The 25123-nt window shown below is 43.8% G+C and overlaps 1 protein-coding gene across 1 annotated transcript in view; it reads right to left on the reverse strand.

Moving 5' to 3' along the window:
* LOC149297953 (nucleolar complex protein 2 homolog) overlaps positions 1-24332 on the reverse strand; it is a 36102-nt gene extending 11770 nt beyond the window's left edge. The window contains exons 1-14 of the mRNA XM_089487965.1: positions 24313-24332; positions 22710-22871; positions 21874-22054; positions 21571-21696; positions 21348-21465; positions 21018-21105; positions 18912-18990; positions 18417-18527; positions 17188-17301; positions 16417-16605; positions 10001-10140; positions 7576-7687; positions 3547-3660; positions 2640-2741 (exon numbers count right to left, since the gene is read on the reverse strand). Coding sequence (XP_089344091.1) covers positions 2640-2741; positions 3547-3660; positions 7576-7687; positions 10001-10140; positions 16417-16605; positions 17188-17301; positions 18417-18527; positions 18912-18990; positions 21018-21105; positions 21348-21465; positions 21571-21696; positions 21874-22054; positions 22710-22871; positions 24313-24332 — 1656 coding nt within the window. The remainder of the gene's footprint in view (positions 1-2639; positions 2742-3546; positions 3661-7575; positions 7688-10000; positions 10141-16416; positions 16606-17187; positions 17302-18416; positions 18528-18911; positions 18991-21017; positions 21106-21347; positions 21466-21570; positions 21697-21873; positions 22055-22709; positions 22872-24312) is intronic.
* Between the last annotated feature and the right edge of the window lie 791 nt (positions 24333-25123).

A 25123-nucleotide genomic window follows, 5' to 3' on the forward strand; every position in this document is an offset into this window, starting at 1 on the left:
CAGCACCGCAAAGCTCAGAGCGGCTGTTTGCACATCTGCAGCCGTGCCGAGAGAAACCCCCTCTGGCAGGAGACTGCGGGCTCTGTTCCCAACCATCCTCTCGGAGCGGCGCGGACACACATCTGGGATCGGGCAGGGGAAACTGCTTACGGAGCCCTGAGCCGCAGACAGCCAGAGGGTCTCCGACGTGTCAACGTGTGGTCTAATGGATGACGCATGAGAAAAGGAGGGGAGCGCGGGGCAGGATTCCAAATTTCCGTGCTAACGTCAGCTGTAAGTACGCGGCGGCCCAGGCTGTCTGTGTGACCTGAAGCCTGCAACATCTGGTTACCCTTGGACCGTGTAACGCGTCTATCCCGTTTCCAAAAGCAGCATTCCTGTATCAGTAACAGGCGGAATGGATTAAAGCAAAAAAAAAGTACCTCGTGGGCGCCCTAGGCCCATAACCCAGCGACATTAAACTAAAAACAATAATATGTGTGCCCGGAGAATGCGAGATTCCGGATCCGGATGTGAAATTATCACAACCCAAAATACAAAAACGGCAGGTAAAAGACACACAAAAAGCAGCATATTGTGGGAAGGAGAAAAGTAGACTCGGTTGTTCAAACTTCCCCATAATTAAAATGCAACGAGTGACCCGCAGTCACTGAAACATCCTGAATCCCTCACGCAGCTGCAGGCTCAAAATAGAAAGGCTGTGAGCGCTCGCCGCCTGACGAGAAAACAGATCTCTGACAGCCATCCAAACCCCGTAACCCCGGAGATACTGGATGGAGAGGACGCAGCGCCTGTCTGCGTTCTGCCGAGGACGCCCCGTTCGCCACTACAGGGTTAATGAGAGACGGTAATAACCGCATGCTGCTCCGGAGCGGAGATTTGCGGTCTGCCAAAAAAACTTGACTGCCTCTGTCTTCTCCCAGCGCCGGGCGAACAGAGCGTGTCACACAGAGAGCGAGAAACAGCTTCAGCCGCGAGCCCAGAGCCAAAATAGGCTGTGATTAGCAGAGCAGACGCTGTCAGGCTGCCAGCAACGTATACACACACACGCTTCTCTACTGAAAGCCGGCGGGGACTAATCCCAGCACTCTCAGTCAACAAACTCTAGCCCTGCCCTTTAGCGCTTTAAACGAGGATAAGAAAAAAACAAAAAAACAGATAGATAGATAGATAGATAGATAATAACTTACTATTAGAGATAGAGAAAAAACAGGTCGTAAATGAAAATGAGAAAAAAAGCTAAAACCCCACAAAATATCTGGGCTTCCATCAATAGGTTATTTCTCTGCGTTTTTCTGTTGCATAATTTATGTCCAGGCCAGCAGAAAGTTGAATTATAAAGGGAATTGGCGCAGCGTAACTTGGCGGACTAAACCCTGGACTGTTTTGGGGTTTTATGCCAAGCCTATCGCATTCACTTGCGGATAGTCATATGTGTAATATTCAGAAATACCATTGTATTTGCTCCATTATAAGACGTCCCCCCAAATTTGGATTTTAATAGAAGAAAAAAAGTTTCTTTTTTCTAAAAAAAAACCAAAACCTTGTCTTATAAGCAAGCAAATACGGTAACATCTAAATTATGTTAAAAATGGAAGAGGGTGACCTTTGCTCTCAGTACAGATTGTGCCCAAGGGGCTCTATTACTCCGTCCAAAATCAAGGGACGCCGAGAGCAGCGTGAACAATAAGCTGTTTCAGGGTTTGTATGGATCGAGAAGATGAAAGAAAGAAATGGCTCCCATCATTCCAAACGATATCCAAACTGATTATCTGATGTTACCATGCCAACAAATATAAACAGAAGTTAATCTGCACACGATGCAGCATTACCACATTAACAGCGAGTTTCCTTGATCTACACATTTGCTTCCAATTAGCAATCACATTGCATTGAATATTCCTCTTATCGCTTTACATTCACAACGTCACAGTCTGTTTACATGCTCGGTTTACTGTGCGCTGCCGACCGCTTTGAGCTGGCAGTCGTGTATACATCGGACGGACTATTCGTGTCACTGTGCGCGCGCACACACACACCCCCTGCACGCTACCCGTCTCTCGCTAGGCTACAAATAAGGCAAAGATTAAAACAGTGCAGAGACTCATGCGGTGCTGGAAATGAGGTCTGCGTTGTAAAGGAGCAATCCCGTGCATATAACAGCTCGGCTTCTGAGCCCCCGCCAGCTGGAGAGCGGCATTTAATCAGGGCCTGCTCCAAGCCAGGCTGCAGGCATGGGCAAGATTTTCCGGCGTGTGATGGGGAAATAAATGATCCCAAAAGGCTCAGAGATTGCAGGTAATGTAGATGTTGGTGCCACAGATGTGTTAATGTCATCTAAAAAAATGGCAGATGGGGCCAGCCTAGTGTTAAGCTGCACTTCGTAACTCTCAAGCTGATCTGGGAACTCAAATATAATGCTACCTGAATCATGGGAGTTGTAGTTTTGCAACAGCTTTCAGGCTCCCTACCAGCCCCACACAAAGAGTTCCATGTCAAGCAGGTCGACATCTGATATTAAAACACCGTACACTGAACAGGCTAAACATGACGAGACATACAGCTGAGCCGCCCCAACATGAGCGAACCCTGCAAGATTCCACACGCGGTCCCAGCCCATTACTCAATAAGCTCGGTACCTGAATAATGCAGGGGAGGACCAATTCCGGGAACCCAATGCAGTGAGCCTGGCTGTGCAGATATTCCAATATGCGATCATAGATCTGCTCAATGAGACCATCCTGTAGGGAACACGAGACACACGTTACACAGAATACAGCAACTTCCCATGAAGCAGAATAGAAGTAAAAGAGGACTCGAATAAGGTCCTAGCCAGACTAAATACTCAACAGCCCTGGGACGGAATAAACTGAAATATCTGATACATCAGCAACTTGGCACCAAGTATAACAAAGGATCAAGTCTGCGCACACATTAAAATGCACAGTATGAACTTGGAAATGGAATTTGGTTTCCAGGTTGCAGATGATTTGGGGAGTCCAGGTGGCTGCCGTAATAAGAAACCCTGCAGGACAGGGAAATATATATTTTTTTCGAGGCTTTAAGTAAACGCATAGAAGATTTTTTTTAGATAAGGAAAAATTATCTAGATACCAAAAATGCACCATGATTTAGTACTTTAAAGTTTAAACAGATAAATAACAACGCAGGCGTAAACTACTAAGGAACTATTATGTGGGGCCAGGTAAGTCTTTCTTAGGGTGATCGTCACCTGAGCTGGACCTTCATAATAAGTAATGAAATCGGTCTCACTGCACCACAACTCACAAAAAGACAGTTCTAATAGATTATACTTGATCCAGGCCTTGACCAATATAATTAAATTCATTTGGACTAATTGGGGCAGCAACAAAAATGCCACCCCAATAAAAAATGTCTGCTCCTTACAGTAAATATGTAACTACATCCCCAACACGTCTGGGAGAGAAGGCGAATTAAGTGGATCATCACATTCTGAAATAGTGAATTATTCCCACAGGCCACCTGGTATTCTTTATTTATGACATCTAATGCCAGAATTCTTACCCGGAACACTTTTTCCTGCAGGTTGGTATTGGACAGTTTCAGGATGACGGCAAAGTTTATCGGCTTCACGCTGATCCGACCCGGCTTTTTATTAAAATCCACCATCTGTAAAATCTACAAGAGAAAAAAATATATATTCCATCACCATGATGGAGAACATGCAATATAACGGGTTCTTAGCCGTGTTTTCATCTTAAGAAATATAGAACATAGAATCTGATGGCAGATGAGATCCATTCTGTGCATGTTTCCCGATCTAAAGACTTTAAGGCATATTATAGATGGATGGCCCCTAAATGTTCATGTTGTCTATTTGTAAACACTTGGGGGGGTTCACACTAGCGAGGTGAGCGAGGTGAGCGAGCGTGCGCAACGCGTACGTTTCTGGATGTCACGTGCCGATCACGGACCTGCTGCATGCAGCGGTTGGCGGTGGCTGCCAGCCGTCGTATGATAGTAAGATTACACCTTTTATTGTAAGAGGCATCGGTTTCGTTGTTATTGTAACTCGGAAGGCCGGGATAATATTTCTTTTTAGGAATGTGGAGGAAGAGTCTCCCTTGCGTAGTCAGGTCCAGGAACACTGCGGCGCGCTGGACTTTTGACCAGAGCGGCTCCCTCCGTGTTTACTCGATTGATGGAGGCGAAGTGCTTCAGCGTCACCAGTAACTATTTTGAGCCGCTTCCTGCTCCGCGTTTTCTCAGAGGCTTCTATTGCGAAATCAATGTATTAATTAGAAAATGGGTCTGGTGGAACCATTAGCGGAGAGAATCTTTAAACCTCCCGCCTGGCCTCAAAAGGTCACCATCAATACTCAGACTGAACGATCTCAGGTGTCACCAGCAGACTAACCGCTGCCGGCATTTTTCCATTTCTTACTCCCGATATATTACTTATCTTATATCGGGGGAAAAAATAGAAATATTTTCAGAATTAGAACGCCAAAAGAATTAAGAAACCTCAACCCCTTAAGGGCAATGATGACCGCAACGCACGTGCTAAAAGGATTAAAAAGCCCCGTCCGTTATATATATATATAAAGAAAAAGATCATTAGGGAAGATGGATTTATACGGAGCCTTGAACTATACATTTACCAGAACTTTTTGTAATGTAGTCTCGTGGAACACATCAAAAAGGTTCTAACAGAGAGTTCTACCAAACATGATTAAATGATCAGCCAATCAAAAGCTTTCGTTTACAGATCTAGATCGGCAGCTCATTTGGCAGAACCCATCCGTATATAAAGGATATTATTATTAATATTCTTGTCTGATGGTATGCACTCTTAACCCTCTCAGTGCCAGGGGAGGTTTAGCTTCTTTGTAATTAAGGTAGGTGGCCTTAAGAATGTTCCTGTAAAGGGTTATTGGCACAGGGAGCCACAATGCGAATCCACAGGGCGCTACACTATACATGCCCGCGGTGCCACGGACAGCAGCAAGTCGGTAGGTGGTGGCCGCCGACTTCCCAGAAAGGCACATCTGGCCGCTGTCAGCTAGCCCAGTTTCCTTATGCAGTTAGCGACTTGTCAGCGTCATCTGAAGGAAAAGCATAATTATCTGCTACCCTCGCATTTCATTAAGAGATAAACTGCTATCCGGTGAAATCATTTCCTGCTAATTAGCAAAAGTTTTACCCTTTCGCTGCGTGGCTACATGTTTGGGTTTAATCACTGGAGGGGGGTAATGGACGGAGAGGAGTTATTTCACCTCCCACACTATTCATGATGGAGGTTTCTCCACTTTATACAGGGCCAGCCGTCAGCTCCTTTGACCAGGACGCTCCTCATCTCTGGTTTCTGTGAGTTCAAACTTATGTGATGCGCTGCATGTTATGTCTTGTTTGCTCGTTGTACAGCGCTGTTGAATATGACGGCGATATACAAACCAATTAATAATCACTCTCCATTCAGCAAGTAAACTCCATTGTGTTTCAGGATCACTACGCAGGGGAAGCGGTTAAGCGTAAAAAACGTGTGTTGTGGACACTTAAGTGCATCCTGAACTCAGAGGGTTAAAAAGTCACGTCATTTATTTGAATACACCCAGTTTAAGGCTTTAACACATTAAGCAAGTTTTCCTGGAAGAACGCCTTTCCCAAGCCGCTTGGAGTTTTATGGTTAAATGATTAACCCTTACACTTCCAAGATATCGTCACCCTAATCAAGAAGCAGACAGTTGGAACCAGATAATAGAGGAAAATAAAAGCATTTAAAGCCAAAGTGACAGGCGTCGACTCAAACATGAGACGCGCGTGGCGGACGTGTGTAACGCAACGCCAAAAGGACAAAACCGAGCCGCTGAGCCATTAGACCTCTGAATAAAAAGTGGTCCTGGTGCGATGTTGCAAACGTGGTCTTATCACCATAGCAACTAATGCAAGGCTCCTATTGGCATGAACGTCCGTTGGTTGCTGTGGTGATAAGAGGATGTTTCCATCTTTGTTTACAGAATGCCCCCTGAACGCCCAAATGAGCCACGGCATCCACTTTTTGCGTTTCAGTTTCCTAAGAAGTGCTTGCCAAAAAAAAAAATCTCAACAACACGGAACAAAGAGCTAAATGTGATCTTTCATCATTTTTATATCCAAAGCAGCCAAAAGTAGAACGCTGTGACTTTCACGCTAAAGCCAACCTGCAAAAATATCATTTCTCGTGGCATTAAGTCATCAAAGTGGCAGAATTCACAAGTCTGATCTGCAGCACAATGTAAAAAGTCACCATCAGACTCCGGCCGGGTCTCCCAATTCTTCCAAATACCCCATTATATACTGTATTTGTCTATTAAGCTCCCTTACTATAACTGGTATCCTTCCACGTTTATCTTAAGCCACGCGTTACTAAAGATATTCTGGTCTGTGGATCTTCAGCAAGTCAGAAAAACCGCGAGAACGAGTTAAATTAGAGATTTCAGATCAGCCCTTTTTTAAAAAAAACCTTTGGCCAGTAAAACAGGATTAGAGGTCGTCTCTATTCAATGACCTTTACAAAAGACAGGAACATCTTTATTCCCCACAACAAAGGAGATTTCAAGGGGTTATTTCCCTTTAACATGCCCAATAAGAACCAGATCTGCTGTTCTAGGAAGAGACAAAATCAATCCATCAAAGCTATAGTGCGCAAGATGCTGAGCGGAAGCGTGGAGGAGACTGCCGCCAGGAACCTGCAGGGAGGGAGTGGGCTGAATGGAAGAGACTTGGCTGGCAGAAGACGGGAGGATGTGGGCTGGACGGACGCCTGGAGCTGCAGAAGCATTTCCTTCGACTAACTGAATAACATCTTGGCTACGGGACAGACGGAGCAGCACAAACCTCCGCCGTTTCCCATCCCTGTGCTACGCAAGCCAAACTACGGCCAGGTCAACTACAGCCCTCCACCCAAACCTCATCCCCGTCTGAGCCGTCACCCTGCCTTCAGAGCCAGACCCGACTGAAGAGGCAGCACGCAAAAACCAAATCAAACAAAAAACATTCAGCCCTGACCGAGGGGAAGAGCGCGGGAGCGAACGTGCCGCAGCTGCCGACCAGTCCCGAGTCCAATTAGTAGTAGATCGCACTGTAACAATATCTTCAAACCTTTTATACACAATCCCATGCATCGTGGTTTAGGGGGTAGCAGCCCTTTTAAATCATTTCCACAATCTGGAGTAAACGTTTGGTTATTTCTACAAAAGGGTGAGGTGACTCTGCTCTAATAGGCTTACTTTCTAGAAAATTATACCTTGGCACATTACTGAGGTTTTATTAGTTGGCTACCTCTTTTTTGGCATGGCTTTAGGTAGTTATGGTACCAGCAGAAAGAAGTTCCATAGGTCAAAACATGAAACCATTGAGAATCAAAGACAACTTTATACCCAACTTTACCAAAGGAGCAAATGTATATGGGGTGGGGGTTCTGCGGGTTCCCCCCATGCAAACTACCCTGTGTATTAAAGTGCATATCATGATTGGAGTGACCCAATAATTGCTTGTACTCTTGACATAATTGGAAAGGCAGATGTGAAAAATGTGTGACCGAGGGTACTTTACCTCCAAGATGAAGGGTAATATCGGAATGAAAACGTCTGTGCTTTCAGAAAGCAGCGTCAGCGCCTGTACACAATGTATCCGCAGTGGGAAGTAACGCATGGTGGGGATCAGTCTGCAAAGGTAACAGAAAAAAGCAAAAATTATAACTTATTGACACAGAAATTACAATAAATAAACCAAAGGCTATTTCACACTCCCAGAAGCTTGAATATGACTATCCCAGGGGGCAGGTAGTCCTGGCTGCAAGATTTTTAGATCTGGCACAAATTTGCCCGGCCTGACCTAGGGGATTCAGGCAACGCGACAATGTAGTGCCCCTGCGAGCTGGAGAATGGGGTTCTCTTAAAGAAAGAAGATACATAAAAACTATGTATGTACAACGTATAATTGTTGCAAAACATGACACCATAATTTTATTATTAAAAAAATTATTATTGGTGCGGTATTTGGGTACATTCACCAGGCAAAGAGGGGTACAGGTTGCCCATAGTATTTTACGGAGGGCGGCATTACATATTGCCGAAATTGCATTCAACCGTGAAAGTTCAGAAAACCTGTTCTAGTATAACAAACGAATATTGGCAGTCTTTTGGCCGACGGCAGAGTAATTAACTCGGCGTTAGCAATCTGGCCATTGTCCGATGTCACGAGGTATAGGGTAAGAATCCCATGCAAACAAGGTCTGTCTTCATGCACGCAATGTCTGATGTTGCCACGACATGCTGGCTGCATGGCTTGTAAAAAATGGTTTAGCAGCCGATTTCCAGTAAGGCGACTCTTCAGCGGGACGCGCATGTCCCGGAGCTTGAGCAACAGTGCCACCTATTGGAAGATCTTAATGTTTCATATTCTGATCCCCAATGCTCCTCCATCATTTTGAACGTTGTACCCTTAGTAACCATTAATTCCCATCCAACCACCCCAATATTGCACAATATATAACACGCTGAGATGAACTTATAAATGCTGGAGATAAAATGTAAAATTACCATCTTGTCTTCCATTATTCTTTATCATGTGAAGGGCCAACATGACCCTAATCAGATGGTCATCAGACCCTGGAATTCTCATAGAAGCTGGTGATCGCCTCTTGTACAGTCTCTATTGGCTTTCATTTTTTAATTTCTCTTTACAAATTGCGCTATTAGTGCACATGTATCTATTATTTTAGCGCTTTTTGTATATTTTATTTTTTCAAACCACAAACTGTAATATCACTGATGCTGAAAAGGTCACAGTAGTGCCAGATCAGATTTGGCTTTTGGTTGTACATTTTGGCTCCTGCTTCACCTTGAAGACCTCTCTTGTGAGGGTGACCAAGAAGGACCAAGCTTTCTGCAGGCACCATGGCTGGTGAGCGAATGAATGAATGGAGTCAAACACCTTTTGGTAGTATGATCTGGGATCCAGTGATCCACTGCGGCTCCTCTAGAGCTTGATATTTTTTACTACCGTTTCCTCGCTCTGATAAGGACACACTTGCACCTTGGGCTTGAAGAAGAAAAAAACCTCTCTTGGCTTCAATGTAACTTTTCAAATACGAATAACTGAGCAGTCATTTCCCTACATACGTCATACATACTATTGTGACATTAACGTAATTATCATGATTACATGCCAGACGTGAGGTTTGGATACTCCACCAATGCAGTTTTATTAAAGAACAGCAACATACTCATTAATGTTCTAAATGTCATTCCCCAGAAAAAAAAAAACGATTTGTTTGTGTCGCGGCGCTCTGTTTAATATCCACTTTTCAGCTGTTGTCTTTATTACAGGATTCACTGCCGTCTAATATTTCTAGACAGATCATGATTTTATGGCCCGTTCAGACTCTAGTCACCTTCCTTAAACCGTCTGATTATTTCCAGCTGACTTTAATAAACTATATCTTCCTCCGGAGGAAACGGCACAGTCTGCCTGCAGCATTCAGGTATCTCAAAAGACATTAGTTTATTAAATATTTCGGTGATTTTCTGAGTCCCAGCTGGTGAGCCGGCAAAGCGCGGCACATTATCAGCGGTAAGGCTTTCGCTAGAACAGTACAATCAAAGAGGTCATTTTTAAAGGGCAATTAGCCGCCCAGCTCCTGATTTCTACGATATATCGCTGGAATTGGATACCTTGCGTCATCAACTGATGATTAAAACACGACTGCCGAGCACCGTAAGAGTTAACGCTGTAGAAACCCAAATTAAACGCTAATCTACATCCACCAGACAAGCTAGAAGGCTTGCTAATAATTTAATAAAATAAAATTAACAAATTAAATAAAACAATTTAATAATAGTGTTTCATAATGCTTCTGCTTCCCCCTTAATTTTAAGTGGAAGGGTTTATCCCACCATAACTTTTATGTGAAACCCAAATTAATATACATTTGTATTTAATCAGGTCATCCATGGCGAATAATGACTGCTCCCACCTGATGCATCCCGTGATGACTTGCGTAAGAGGGTAAATCAGAGGATGCAGGACTTCATTCGGATGGAGAGTGCTGAGGACCCGACACCAGAGGTACAAGCAGTGGATGTACTGCCAGTTATAGACGGACTGATAAGCCCCCTGTATAAAAACAAGAAAACAAATGTCACTATTGTCTATAATTCATGCAATGGATCCGTGGCATGTCCGGAACATTCCGGGAGCCGGGAAATGGTCTGCAACGCAATATCACGCGCTGTATGCTCTTTATATTCCGGGGAAGGGAACACGCTTTTACAAAACTAATTAGTTTAAAAGGCCACGGAGACGAAAGGGGACTGATAAAAAAAAAAATCCCTAAGAGGGAAGAGATGCTTGGGAGAAACAAAAGGATGAGGAGGATGTGGAAGAGGTGAATGGGAAAAGGCAGGGGTGGATGGAGGAGAAACGGTGGAGAGAATACTAGAAAAGAAGGAAGAGAGACTGCAGAGAGGAAAATACGCCGAGAAGACATAAGGAGAGAAAAATGTACGGAAGGAAAAAAAAGATTTTAGAAAAGTGGCAGGGAAAAAAGAGGGAGGTAGGGCAAAGAGAAAAAGACAACAGAGAAGGAGAAGAAACATTAATGAGAAAGGAGAACAGAGCGGAAGAAGATATCAAGATGATGTACGACATATACCAATAAAAGGTATAAGAAAAGGTGGACTGAAGAACAGAATCAGATGATCGGCTGTTTATGGGAATTGTTGACTGGAAAAGCAACGTGAAAAGTAGAGCCCGACCGCTTGTCGTCTATTCTATATTTTAAGGTAGAGGACGTTTCTCTGTTCAGACTGACCTATACAGGCTTCCTACCCAACAGAAAAGCTTCACGTTACACAAAACCAAAGCAACTCAAACAGCAAGAGGAGGCCGGGGCTGGACGCCGTATAAAGCTGTCATTTTCGATTTGGATCAAATTAACCCTTTGTGCAAAGGGACTGAAAAACAACACGTCTTTGCCTAACAAGCCAGTAATACTTCAGGATGTGACCGCCTAGGCACCCCGCGCCGCGCTCTGCAGACCCAAGCGCTCCGCAGACTAATGAGCAGAAACCAGCAGGGGATCCTCATTAGCCGGGATGGCGACTGACCTCGCCGTGCGAGTAACAAGCTCATCCGACAGCCGCTCGCCAGCGGTTATCCTCCCTTCATCAGGTCTGAAGCAATACTAATCAACATGATAGAGGTTACAACTTAAAACAAGTGATGGTATAAGGGGGGGGGGTTGAGTGGGGTGTCGTAAATAATAGGTCTGGAGGTGAGAAATGCAGAGAGGTGGAGAGATAACCCAGGGACAGAACAAATAAACTAGGGAACCAATAACCACAGTAAAACATCAAAGATAACAGCAATTAGACATTGGATGACTAGATGAAGTTCATATGAAGTTCTGGTAGTGTGTAAGGAAGCCAGAATCCACATTAAGTCCCTCTTTTATGGTGTTAAAATGTGTAATCATTTTCATCTAAAATGTTTTTCTTTCCTGAGAGTCTCTGAAATTTCCTTTGAGTACTTTAATTTTTAGGTTTTGGGTGGAGTGATTGTTCTGTGTGAAATGATGTCCTACCGGGTGCAATATTTTTCTTCCTCATGGTTTTTGATGGAGCTTCGGTGCAGGTTCATTCTAAGGTGCAGCTTAAGCCCAGTTTCTCCAATGTAGCACCCTTTGTCACATGCAGAGCATTGTATCATGTATACCACGTTTGCCGATGTACATGAGTAAGAATCTTTGATGCTGTATGTTTTGTTGTTGTGACCGGCTGTGTTGCTGTCACATATATGTTGGCAAAGTTTGCAGCGGGATTTGTTGCATGGTACAGTGCCATTCTGTGTATGCTCCTGTTCTGGGGCCAGTTTGCTGCGCACTAATCTTTTCCTCAGGTTTGGTGGTTGTTTGAATGCCAGTATTGGGGGCTGAGGGAATATTTTTTTCAGTATGGGGTCTTCTGAGAATATCGGCTGTAGGTCTTTAATAATTTTGCGGATTTCCTCAAGAGTTGGGTTGTAGGTAACTACCAGAGGGATCCTGCTTGTGTTATCCTTTTTTTTGTATTCTAGAAGCCTTTCCCGTGGTGTCCTTACAGCAGATTTAATTTTTTTGGATATAGTTTTTTCCTTGTAGCCCTTCTTCTGAAATGACTCTGCCAGCGCGCCCAGGTGTTTGTCTCTGTCCTGAGTGTCAGAGCAGATACGGTGGTATCTTATGGCTTGGCTGTAAATGACACCTTGTTTAGTGTGTTTGGGATGAAAGCTTGAATTGTGAAGGTAGCTGTACCTGTCTGTGGGTTTTCTATACACGGAAGAGTGAAGAAAGCCAGAGGTGACAGTTATGGCGCAGTCCAGCAAGCTCACACTGTGTTTTGAGAAATTCATTTTAAGTTTTATAGATGGGTGGAATGAATTGAAGGATTCGTGGAATTTTAAAAGGTTTTCTTCTCCTTCTGTCCATATTATGAAGATGTCGTCGATGTAACGGTAATAATTATGCGGTTTGTGGGGGTGAGTGGCTAGGAATCTCTGTTCCAAGTCAGCCATGAAAAGGTTGGCATATTGCGGTGACATTTTGGTGCCCATGGCTGTCCCGGTCATTTGTAGGTAGTTAGTGTCATAGAACTTGAAATAGTTGTTAGTATAAATAATATGAGCTTGTCTTTTTAATATTATGTTAGTCCAATAAAAAAGGTATCACCGCATACTCTGCAATACTCTATTTTTTGACATCGTGTCTACTGGACTAATACGGCTTCACCCTTTTACATTATATATATATACATACATACACACATATATACAACGATTGTGTACATATTTATTCTGTCCTGACGCCTGAATACATATATACATCTCGGGCTGTATTTGTTGTTTATAGTAACGATAGACAGATATTCGAAAATATTTGTAATTGGGGTTATCATCTCCTTACTGCTACTTTTACGTAATTCTATATGCCGACTGGAGTTTAAGGGAGCCGCGTCGGCATTTGGCATTTTTATTCCCGGCAGCTTGTTTTGTCACCATCCAGGAAAAATAATTGGCTCGTGGGGAAGCGAGATGGCTTTAAATAACATCATCCAATTAATGTGGTTCCTCCCGGTTTCCAAATCCTATAGCTAGACAGTATAAAACTTCAAGACAGACAAACCTGCATTCACACGCATGCATTCACACACACACACCCTCCTTAACATGTCCTGAAATAAAAAGTCAGTGCCAAATATGAATCACTAGGGGGACCAATGCAGCAAGGCCACAAATATATTATTTTTGTACTATAACTCATTAGCTATTAAATGAGCTTCCAGGGGGATTAGTTCACCAAGATTAAAGTCCATCAAATACTTTGAGTCAACTGTATGTCTGCAAATATGAAAACGTACATTTTCACTTTTAAAATAGCTAAAAACGACGTGTTTCTCTAAAAAAAAATAAAAAAAAAATAATAATTAAAAAAAAAATTCAGAGGCTTCTGCACAAAACCAACACAGTAAACCCAGAAGGTCCACAGAAGGCCAAGCAATGAAGATATGCCGAGTTGAGAGACATCATGCATATGGTGGGACATCTCGGTGTCTACAGACTATTTGTCTTTAAATTATTTCAGAGGGATTGGATACAGATCTAGACACTTAAGACAGGGTTAATTCTAATTCCATTACCAAATTACACAATCTCCACGTATCCAGCAGGTGGTCAGCCAGGCTAGACAGCAAAACCGTCTCATACATTAAAACAGGGCTCGACAAATCCCAGGCGCCAGGTCGCCATGGCGACTCAGAATTTTGTCCTGGCGCCTAGGAGTTTGTCAGCCTCTTACATCCACAAAAAAATGCACCCGCTTCACCACGCGGGGCCGCTGCTGCTGCTGTCTGCCCAGGAGTCTGGGCAGACAGCACAGCCACTCAGAGCCCGAGCCCGAGATCCCTCCCACAGAGTGATCCTGTAGGCTGAAACCGCGATTGCAGGAAAACCTGCGATAGCGTTATCAGCTGCCACAGGCAGCTTCAGGGAAGGGGGTTGTGTGTTGATTGGGTCCCCACACAAGTGTGAGGACCTGACAACATCCCCCCTGCTGCCTGATCGCTCCATGAGAGCAGCATTTTAGGGGTTAATTCCCGTTTTGTACGGGGCTCTGCTGCTGGTGGTCTGCCTGGAAGCCCAGGCAGACCAGCAACAGCAAAAACGAGCCCCCACAAGCCCTTTGATGACCCCTGTAGGCATGGAAGCCTACAGCAATCATCAGAGACTCCCCCCCTGCAATCAGACAGCCAGCCCCAACACCCTCCTGCTGCCTGATCGCTCCATGAGAGCGACAGTGCAGCGTTAACCCCTTCAATTCCACAATTGTGTATAACACATGCGTGGCATTGCAGGGATTAACATTTGTCCCCACAAGCTTGTGGGGACTAAATATCAGTCAATGCTGTGCTCCAATGGAACATCAGCGTTGAAAGCGTTAAAAAAAATATACCGTATATTCCGGCGTATAAGACGATCCCCAACTTTTCCAGTTCAAATATAGAGTTTGGACTATACTGGCCGTATAAGACTACCCCTCTACCCAGCGTACAACAACCAGCCAATCACGGCAAGCGATGTACCTTACCGGTGATTGGCTGGTTGTTATACAGACATATACATACATACACTGCCCTTACACACACACACACATATATATATCTACACATACTAACATACGCCTGTCAATACATACACATTTATACACTGCCCTCACCACACACCCCTGCCTTTACACACACGTGTGTGTGTGTATATATATATATATATATATATATATATATATACACACACACACACACACACATATATATATATATACATACACACACACCAGCTTACAAACACACAAACACACTGACCATCTCACACCAACAGACATACAATGCACTCAGACCCCTTTCTCCCCATCTCTTACCTTTCTCATCTTCTATCTTCTTTCTTCCATCCAGTTGTGGGAGCGCGAGATCTGTCATGTCAGACCTCTGCTTTACTGCTCCCTCATCACTACGCGCCGGGACATGACGTCATCACCGCGCTCGGCATCAATAGCCGGCGCGTAGTGATTAGGGAGCAGGGAAGCCGAGGTCTGAAGTGCCAGACCTCGAGCTCCCTAATGTTGGGCTGGTTAGAGGGATGTCGTGATCTCCTGCTCATCAGGGCTAGTTGGGGAGATCACGATCTTGCACCTACCTCGGCGCGGCCCTGAAGACCGGCCCAGGGGAGGCGGCTTCTCCAGTCGCCCCTCCCCTAGAGATTCGTGGGACTCTCCGGCTGGGTAAGTATTCGGTACTCGGTTAGTACCCGGCATATAAGACGACCCCCGACTTTTAAGAAGATTTTCTGGGGTAAAAAAGTCGTCTTATACGCCGGAATATACGGTATATATCAAAATAAAAAAATATATAAAAAAAAACCCAACAACAAAAAACAGCACTGACCTGAAAGTCCAGGGTGCTTCCAGGTCAAATGCTGTGAGTTTAGTAAGTGGGCTGATGATGATCAGATCACTCCTAACCAACTGTTAGTTTAAAAAAAAAATCCTGGCTCCTAACTTTTTTAGCTGGCGCCGAGATTCACAACAAATTTGTCAAGCCCTGCATTAAAAGCAGCTGGCAAATTACAAAGGGGCTCTAGATTCTACATAAACAAAAAAAATGGATTCCTTCTTAATTTGTCATACATAGGAAGAGGTTTTTACATCAACACATTACATTTACTATAACGGTTAGTGCAGCCGGGTACGTGAAGACCACCAAACCAGTTACCAGCTTTATTCTAAAGAAACACAAGGCACCCATTTGACAACGTTGAGAATTCCAGATTGTTGTTGTTCATTTTATGAATCAGTTACAAAAATCTATACCAACAAAATCCATATAACGACAAATTTCTGAATACGCCAGAGATACTCAGTATACACAGAAGGGCTTTTTACAGATAATTTACCAAAATATTTCAATATTTACAACTTTCACCATTTTTTGCAAACCCAAATAAAGTGACAATAAGGATCCTTCCAAAATGTAATATCTAAAGGACAAGAACTATATTTATTTACACTTTTTAGAATACCAAATGCTGGGTAACCAGAGTTTAACTCTTGGCCCCAAGTATTTAACACATCAAGCTTAAGAGGTTATACCCAACATGCCTTCACAAGCCGGAAGACATACGGTCAATAATTATAACCGCTCGTTAGGATAAACTCAGTGCCCCCATCGGAAATGGTTTTCTAGAGTAGAACACTTGACATTTCTATCATAAATGAAATTATCTGGTCCAGAAAAAAACAGACCTATGAGGAGTTTCCAAAGCTTCTAGAAGCAGATGACAAATACGACTCTAATCTCCTCTCACCTTTTTCTTAAGGGTCATCGCGCTGCGTAGGTGGATGGCCAGCTGTCGGACATATATAAAAATATGTTGGTAAGACTCCTGGACATCAATAGCGTACATTTCGGTCAACGTTCGCTGCATAAAGTTGATCATCGGAAGAACGTTGGGTGATGTGAATTTGGAGTTCTTGACGTACGAGATGTACATTTTCTGTAAGAATGAAAAGAAAAGTCTCATTTCAGACTGGATAAAGCCATAAGGCGGCAAATATTTCTTTAGTCCTTTAGATTCTGACATACAAAATACACCGTGATGATCTAGCCATAGAAGCACAGACTGCACGTTCCATGCAGTGATATAAACATGAGATAGGTGTGAAGGGGAACCAAGTGTTAAGCGTTGCCAGGATCTCTCCAAGAAAATGTACTTGTAGCAACACAGAGTATCCCATCACCATACTTTCTAAATGAGCTGACCCCGAGACTTGAAAAATGAACCCTTTAATAATAGGGAAGATTCTATGTAGTGACTCTCCACATGTGTTAACGAAGTGCCTCTAATAATTAATCTCTTGACTTGTCATTATTTAAAGATGCTCTACAGTTGAGTTACCTGCTTTCAAGCAGTGATATCAATCATTACATGGTAGCAAAGGGGTCAGCTCGACTGTGTGATCCTGAGAATCGACCCCTTCAGCCCGAGACCTTGGGATTGGGGGTCAAATCCTGAGAGTTCCAAATATGCCCATCATGTTAAAAACTGACACATTGAGTACACATAGTGGGGTCTTACCTTTAACACTGGGTTGAGGTATGAATCTTTTCTGTGTCTGCAGATTTTATTCAACACCAAGAAGGCCAGAACTCTGACTGTTTCCTCCCCGGTACTCCAGAGGTTGATGGCTTGCTGCACATACATCAGTCAGCATTAGTAAAAACAATAATGTGGAACACATACCATATCATGAAGTACAATCAGATGGGCATGTAAGGGGATAGGGAGCTAGTTAAAAAGTTGCAACATGGAATCAGAGAGGTAAAAATTTGCATTATTTCAGATTTCCAGACAATTGCGTCGGTTCCCCTCTAATCACAGCATAAATTGCAGGTACCAGTTATAGTATATTCACAGTGACAACAAGCGAATCGCTTCATACATTAAAAAAATTAACTTTCATACCATCCAGAGAATTAGATCAGATTAAGTATCTGATATTAGAGGATCGTTGGCTCCGAAGCTTAAATAAACCTTAGACTGCACTCAAAAACCTCAGCATCGAGCGAGAAGGAATATATAAAACTTTAATTTGTTACGGAGGGGGTTAGTACACAGGTTCACGGCTTAAATGATATCACTATTACAAACTCGACCAGGAAATCTTCACTTTGATCCATGCATATGCTAGAAAGTCCCCTAGTATACATTTTATATGTGTGCCTCCAAACATCTTTTCAGGCGAGTTTTTCCAATGATTATTCTCCTTGCTTAGACGTCTTTCCAATGTACAGGAGGCTTTTTGGCACGCATGAAATCTATGGAACTAATCACAGTCCTGGCTGCAGAATGTTACCCACCTTATGTGCATTATGTGCACTTTGTCAGAAAGTCTTATTAATCTGAAGAAAAGACCAAGAACTACTGTTTGCCAGTAAGAAGCAGATCTGCAATCCCATTTCCCCCTGGATTACTTAGAATCAGACATGTTAAACTGCTGGAACTGACTTTAAAGGCCTGCGGAATAATCCGGCTCTCTGGTTTATCAGAGCATTGAGGTATGACATCATCACAGCACTCAGCCTCTTAACTCGGCACGGAGTGGATATTGGACGCCATGGTGCCACAGACTCCACATGGTTACATAGGTCGGTTACAGTGGAGGTTTCTAATCTCTCCAAGCAGTCCATTAAGAAGACAGTGCCCCAGGCAGCATGATCACCCCAAGGTTATGAGGCAGAAGGGATGCAGCCACCCCAGACGAGTTGGCCTAGTCCAGAATACACAAATAATGAATAGCACCTCACCTTCAGCAGCAATCGGGTATGTTTGGGGAAGCACAAGTAGTAATGTACAGTGCTGTTCACATGCTGGAGTACAGCTGTTCCAACGGTGGCTTCAGTCAGACAGCTCAGGAGCTATGGGGCAAATGGAGATTTACAGTCATTCATCAGCAATCTGCAGCCTGCCACGTGGTTAGACATACACGTTACATCTCCCCAGATCCCACTAAATACATCTCGAGAATCACGCTGCTGGGCAAAACTCCACCTTGGCTTTTGTACATCTGTATACAGGATGACCCATAAATTCCAATACAACATAGTGCTGTCACAGATACATTTAAATCAGAGCATGGAGACACTATGGGGTCTAAATTTTAGGATGCTAAATTAATAAAAACAAAAATAAAAATATTAGATACACACACACACACACACTCTACAACATGGCAACCCATTCAAAGGGAGAGGGCGACGAGTGAGCAAAAGGTTTAAGGTGTCCAAGAACAGCAAAGTTACCTGGATAATTGAGTTCAGGTACATTTTAATGTCCAGGCGAAGCTTCTTCCAAAGGCCACTACTAGAGGGATTTGGCATCCTACAACAGACAAAAAAGTGACAGATTGTTTTTTGAGATTGAAAGTTACCGTAAAAAGAATGTTTATAGCCATACGAAGAGGCAACATGTAGAGCTAGAGAGAAATTAAAATATTGTGCTGAAGTGCATTGACCATTTGGTTGGGTTTGTTTTAGGAGAAAAGACCTAGCTGGACGAAGCAAGACCCCTCGGCATAGGGAGTGTCACAGATTTTCCCCCTTTTTTTTCATTCTTACAGCTTCAGAATGCATTGTGATTAGGGCTGCAACTAACGATTATTTTAATAATCGATTAGTTGGCCGATTATTTTTTCGATTAATCGGATAAAAAAATAATGTAATAAAAAACGTACAATTTACACTTTCATCTCTTTATTGCAATGGCCTCTCTCTATTCACCTTCTTATTTTACTGACATAATAATAAAAGCTACAAGAACCCAAACACAGTGTTTCTCAAACTAGGTTTTAATACAAAGTTATTACTAAATATTAATTCATATGTTAACTATTTTTCATATTTAATAAAAACTATGAGAAGAAAGCCTTGTTTAAATTTTTTTTTATTTACCAAACTGCCCCCGGTTATGCACATCTGACCCCCAGCTTGCCACTCTGCCCCCATATATGCCTTATACCTCTTATATGCCAGATTCCACTGTGCCCCTGATATTCCTTATACTCCTTATATGCCAGTGATATGCCACTGAGCCCCCTGATATACCTTTTACCCCCAGATATGTTTTATGCCCCCCTGATATGCCTAATACCACCTATTTGCCCTGAAATTCATAACACCCCCCATACAGCACTATAACTCACCCATACACCACTCTGGCTCCTCCCCCCTCCCATACACCACTCTGGCTCCTCCCCCCTCCCATACACCACTCTGGCTCCTCCCTCTCCCATACTCCACTCTGGCTCCTCCCTCTCCCATACTCCACTCTGGCTCCTCCCCCCTCCCATACTCCACTCTGCCTCCTCCCCCCTCCCATACTCCACTCTGCCTCCTCCCCCCTCCCATACTCCACTCTGCCACCTCCCCCCTCCTATACTCCACTCTGCCTCCTCCCCCCTCCTATACTCCACTCTGCCTCCTCCCCCCTCCCATACTCCACTCTGCCTCCTGTCAGCAACGGAGGTTCACAAGACACCAGGGAGCCGGGTAGAGAGGCAGAGTGGCATATGGGAGGGGGAGGAGCCAGAGTGGTGTGTGGGAGGGTGGCTCCCATACACCCCTCTGACTCCTCCCCCCCTCCCATACACAGCTCTGCCTCTCTACCCGGCTCCGTTACTGACAGGCACTTTCACTGCAGCTTCATAGAAGCATCAGCGTAAGTGAGGGTGAGTAACGGAGGCTGTCTGTGCGATGCAGACCCTCACCGGCTGACAGAGAGGATGATTCTCTGTCAGCCGGTGGGGGTCTGCACGATGCGCACACCCAGCCTCCGTTACTGCCCTTCACTTACACTGAGGCTGCAGTGAAAGTGCCTGTCAGTAACGGAGTCGGGAGAGAGGCAGAGTGATGTATGGGAGGGGGGAGAGAGATGGAAGTGAGAGACCGGCCGACAGTGAGGGGAATCCAGGTCCCCTGAAGCGTTGCGGGGGATCTGGATTCTAGTATTATAATCCAATCTCTGTTTGAGGATTATATAAGGAGAGGAGTTTTTCAGAGCATTTGCTCTGAAAAAAACCTCTTTTTATAATCGATAAAAATCGATTCGATTTTCATTATCGATTATTATCGATTTTATCGATTAGTTGTTTCAGCCCTAATTGTGATCATAACTTGGTTATTAAGGAGATAAAGTCACATGGCCTGCATGCATTAAACAACAGACTAGGAGAGAAATAAGATAAAAACACCTCCTTTGGAATTGGCCCATTAAGACTATGGAGATCATTGCCTTTCCAGCACAGCACAGCCTCCATACTTTCTTAACCTGAGCACCAGGAGAAGACGTCGTATCGTTACGTTCAGCAGAGCGCGTACTCCTCAGCTCACGGACACTTATCGACAACTTACTTGTTTCCCGTAGTCGGCTTCATCTGCAGCTTCTTATCCAGATGCACAAAGAGATCTCGTATGCAAAACGACACCAACGCATTGAACACTACGGGACGGGCAGAAAAATATTGTTTACCTGGTGAGGTTTTTGCTCCAAAACTAACTTCAATGTCTGCAGCAAGTAAAAGCCCTTACATTTGTAACTAGATGTCTGAAGGAGCACCATGTACAAGAAGGAACCTGTCACTTTAAATAGTCTCATCGGGCTCCACATAAACATGGATGATAGAAGTGTGTGTGGTCCCAGGCAAATATTAAACGGTAACAAATATACAATGTCCATCTCACCTGTGCTGTCGGCAACCTTGAATTTGCTGGGGTCTTCTCCTTCTTCACCTTTAGTTGTAGCCACGGCAGCTTTGAAGGCCTGGGCGATTTCATGAAAGAGCCTCGGCCTTAAATCAACCTAGAAAGAAAAAAAAGAAGAGTGTTTTCTAAACGGTTTCAGACAGAGATAATTTAGGTATCCTGCAAATGATTTAAAACAGGGATTTGGGATTATTGAACTCACTTTGGCTTCGGATTTCCACTTTTCGACCATCTTTACGGTGACGATAACCTGAGCAAGTTTCTTATTCTTTTTCTTGGATGTCTCATCTTCTTCTTTCTCTTCGTCATCCTCCTCCTCATCCTTTTCCTGCATCAGTATATGATCAGGTTTTCAGATAATAAAAACAAATCAATAGACTTTGAACAACCAAAAAAAGGAAAAAAGGAAAGTAAAGAGCGGGCGGGCTGATATTTTTTTTAGAGGGTGAAAGCCGTGCTCTTTGGGCTAAATGACTGGAGCTTAGTAAATAACATGTCCTATTACCTCCAGGTGGTCAGGTAGCTGGTGGGCTCCTCTCTCCTCGTCGGAGCTGTCAGAGTCATCAAAGTTGAGAAGCGTGTTATCATTTTCTTCCAGGTACTTGTAAAACTCTGGGTCTTTTTCCTTAAGCCGGGAGAGCTGGTCCTTGTGCTCGGTGGCTTTTCCTTTCTTTTTCATGATTTTCCTGTGAGCGGCATTGCGGAGAATCAGGAATTATGAGTGCAAGAGACAAAAAGTGTATCAAAATGACCTCTGACACGGCAGTAACGGACGTTACACACACACTATACATATAAGCTCATATGTTTTTTAAATGGATAAAATCACTGAAAGTCTTTGCTTCCATAGCAGGACAGGAACAAGCCACAATCAGGTAATATGTCCTCCCAGTGTCTGTTTATACATGTGCAGCACAGCTGCCTGGATTTTGCTGAAAGGCAAAGTTATTTTGGGTCACGATTGCCCTTTAAATCTATAATCCATTATCAACATTAAGAAAACGTATAGAAGCAGCCTTATTGAGCTTAGGACGTAGCCCTATAGACCGCAGTATGGCTTTGCATCTTGTATCGTTGCCAAAGAACAATCCACTTCATGTTTTCACTGTAGCTGTGATCATTATTCAATATGGAGAAGTCTGCTAACCTGGCAGTATCATATATAAATCTCTCTGCAGTCCTCACCTCGCCTCTAGTACTCGGTTACAATGTAGCGACAAGTGTGGAGTAGAGAGATATTGTGTTGGGATCAAGCTGGACCCTGTCTCATCTCCGCTACCAAACGGACAGCACAGCTGTGTGATACAGCACCCGCTGCTAGAATAAAACATAAGCACTCACTTTTCTCCATTTTTAGTCTGCAGAGCTTTTTTCTTCTTCACTTTGGAAGTTTTCCTTTCTTGCTCCAAGTCCTCATTGTCCATTTCCTCTGCTGATTCCCCATCTCCTTCGGAGTCAAAGGCGGACGTCAAAAACTCATCTACATTTAGTTCAGAAAGTTTCCTGTACAGAAGCAAAGGTGGTTATTCATATGTGCTATAAAATATACAAAAAGGACATTCCGGGGCCATTACATGACCTTTCATGTATATTACGATCATACGGTACCTTAAAATCTGCGTGTGGCCCCCATTGCAAAAGATTCTGCAGAATACTTCCATAGTCATCACCCCCCCCACACACACACACAGACAATGGAGCAGTAAGATAGAATATTTGTGCTGATTGATCATGATGAATATTTACGTGATTTGGATATGTTTTTTCATACCCACTATGTACCTTTATATATCCGATATGGCAGCTTTCCGTTGCTATACCTTTATCTTTGCTATAGTGTGTGTGTCTGTGGACGCTAATGTAAATTTTTAGGCACAAGTTTGTATGGATCCATCGTTACCGTACGGTAGGTGGATATGACAGACAGTGTGGGACAGAAGGATCGGCCTTCGTTTATGAATTACACACCCTTCAGAGGGTATTCTGTTATTGCGGGGCATTTCCGGCAGCTTCACTGGGTGGTGCCTTTATACTGAATGTGAAATACTGTTATTCACGCTAACATTAGGCTTGCCATAGACGCGCATGTAGAACCCGAACATACCCGGTGTGCACACGACACAGGGTACCATTTTTATCAGGCTACCTTTGAGGTTTATTCGCTAAAGGTAGAGTTTGCAGGAGGTTTAAACCGCTTGACTTCACATTATACAGACCCGTCCCACTAAACTTCTGCCGCACAAAGGGCCCTGTATAACGTATAGTCAAATCAATTAAATTCCTCCTCAGCGCTCCTTCCATGGGAAATCTACCAGACCTGGCCCTTCTTAGTGAATAGCGAACTACAAATCTCAATTTAGTAAATAGACCCCGTTCTATTTGGACTGAGCTGCTAACATCACATATTCTAAGGATCATTCACAGATCGCTGGTGTGGCAGCAAAGCAAACTGCTTAAGAAGCCATTTGGAAGCACATCTAGAACATTTTAAGCATTAACCAGGTCTCACTATAGACCCTATGCACGTAAATGCACGTCAACGGAGCACTGTTGAGTGGATATAGTTATTTAACCCTTAAAGCGCTCCCAGGACTTAGCCTAAACCGGTGAATGCTCTGCCAAGTGGGCATCTATGAGGAGAATTGATTAGGGAAACATTGAGTTAATACGTAGCAAATACCGATAACCTGACCCGAATGACCCAACTGCCACCGGTATCTGCATTAAATACCCCTTTCCTAACTAATGAACCCAATCCCACGTGTACCACGCCGCCCTTAATAACACAGCAACATGTGCCGCCTACAAAAGAACAGGGTTTTTTGCCCCGGAATGGGCAAACTCATCACAACTTTTGTATCAACATGCAGGCCTTAGCCTTGTCGCTTTGTAGCTGCGTCCCCCGTTTAGCTTATCCGCTACAATCCTCCTCCGTTCCTCTTACCTTTTACCGGAGGCCGCCATGCTGTACTTTAATTCCAACGTGCTCAGCCCTTCCTCTCCCACAATCCACCGCGGCGGCCCATCAGTTCAACGATTCTCGGATTAGTTTGTCTTCAAAAGTGAGGCGAGAAACCTAAAAACACTACGCGCACGCAATGACCGAGCGTTAATACAATGCAAAGATATAAGATGTATTTCATTAATTGTATGGACATTTACTGTCAACGCGTCAGTAAAAGACGGCGACAATGTGAAGAAGTGTCACTTATTTAAGAAAAAATAAATACGGTGCGGTCGGGCGCAAGAAACTGATCAGCCAGCGGGAGTTGTGTTGCCGTCTTCTTCTACCCTGGGAGGGATTGAATGATCTGTGTGTCACTCAGGCTGCATTTTTATTTGACTTATATTAGAGCTTTATTTGTTGTCTGATAAGTGAAATATCAGTTGCTATGGAAACAAAATGTGGATGTGTTATGTGTTCTAATAGAGACATCTCCTGTACTAGAGAGTTGACTTATTTGACATAATAGTTCTTCTGAGTCCTCCCCAGTTACCCAGCAGAGAGATCTGTGATTATGGGGTGTTGTGTGTCCCTCTAGAAGTGTGTCCCCTGATGCAGTGAGGATGCAGGGAGTCTGTCCGAGGCCCTGTGCTCTGTCTGACCATGTTGGTGTTATTTGATGAGGTCACCCCTATCATGGAGTCCCTCCTAGATGTCTTGTGCCAAGTATCCTTAATATAGTCTGATTCTCGGGCAGGAGGTCATGCTGCATATAAACTGGAGATTTAGCTTCCACAAAGCGTCTAAGCGC

Source organism: Sceloporus occidentalis, unplaced genomic scaffold (assembly GCF_023333645.1).
Source record: "Sceloporus occidentalis isolate IW3139 unplaced genomic scaffold, rSceOcc1.0.p SCAF_35, whole genome shotgun sequence".
NCBI lineage: Eukaryota > Metazoa > Chordata > Lepidosauria > Squamata > Phrynosomatidae > Sceloporus > Sceloporus occidentalis.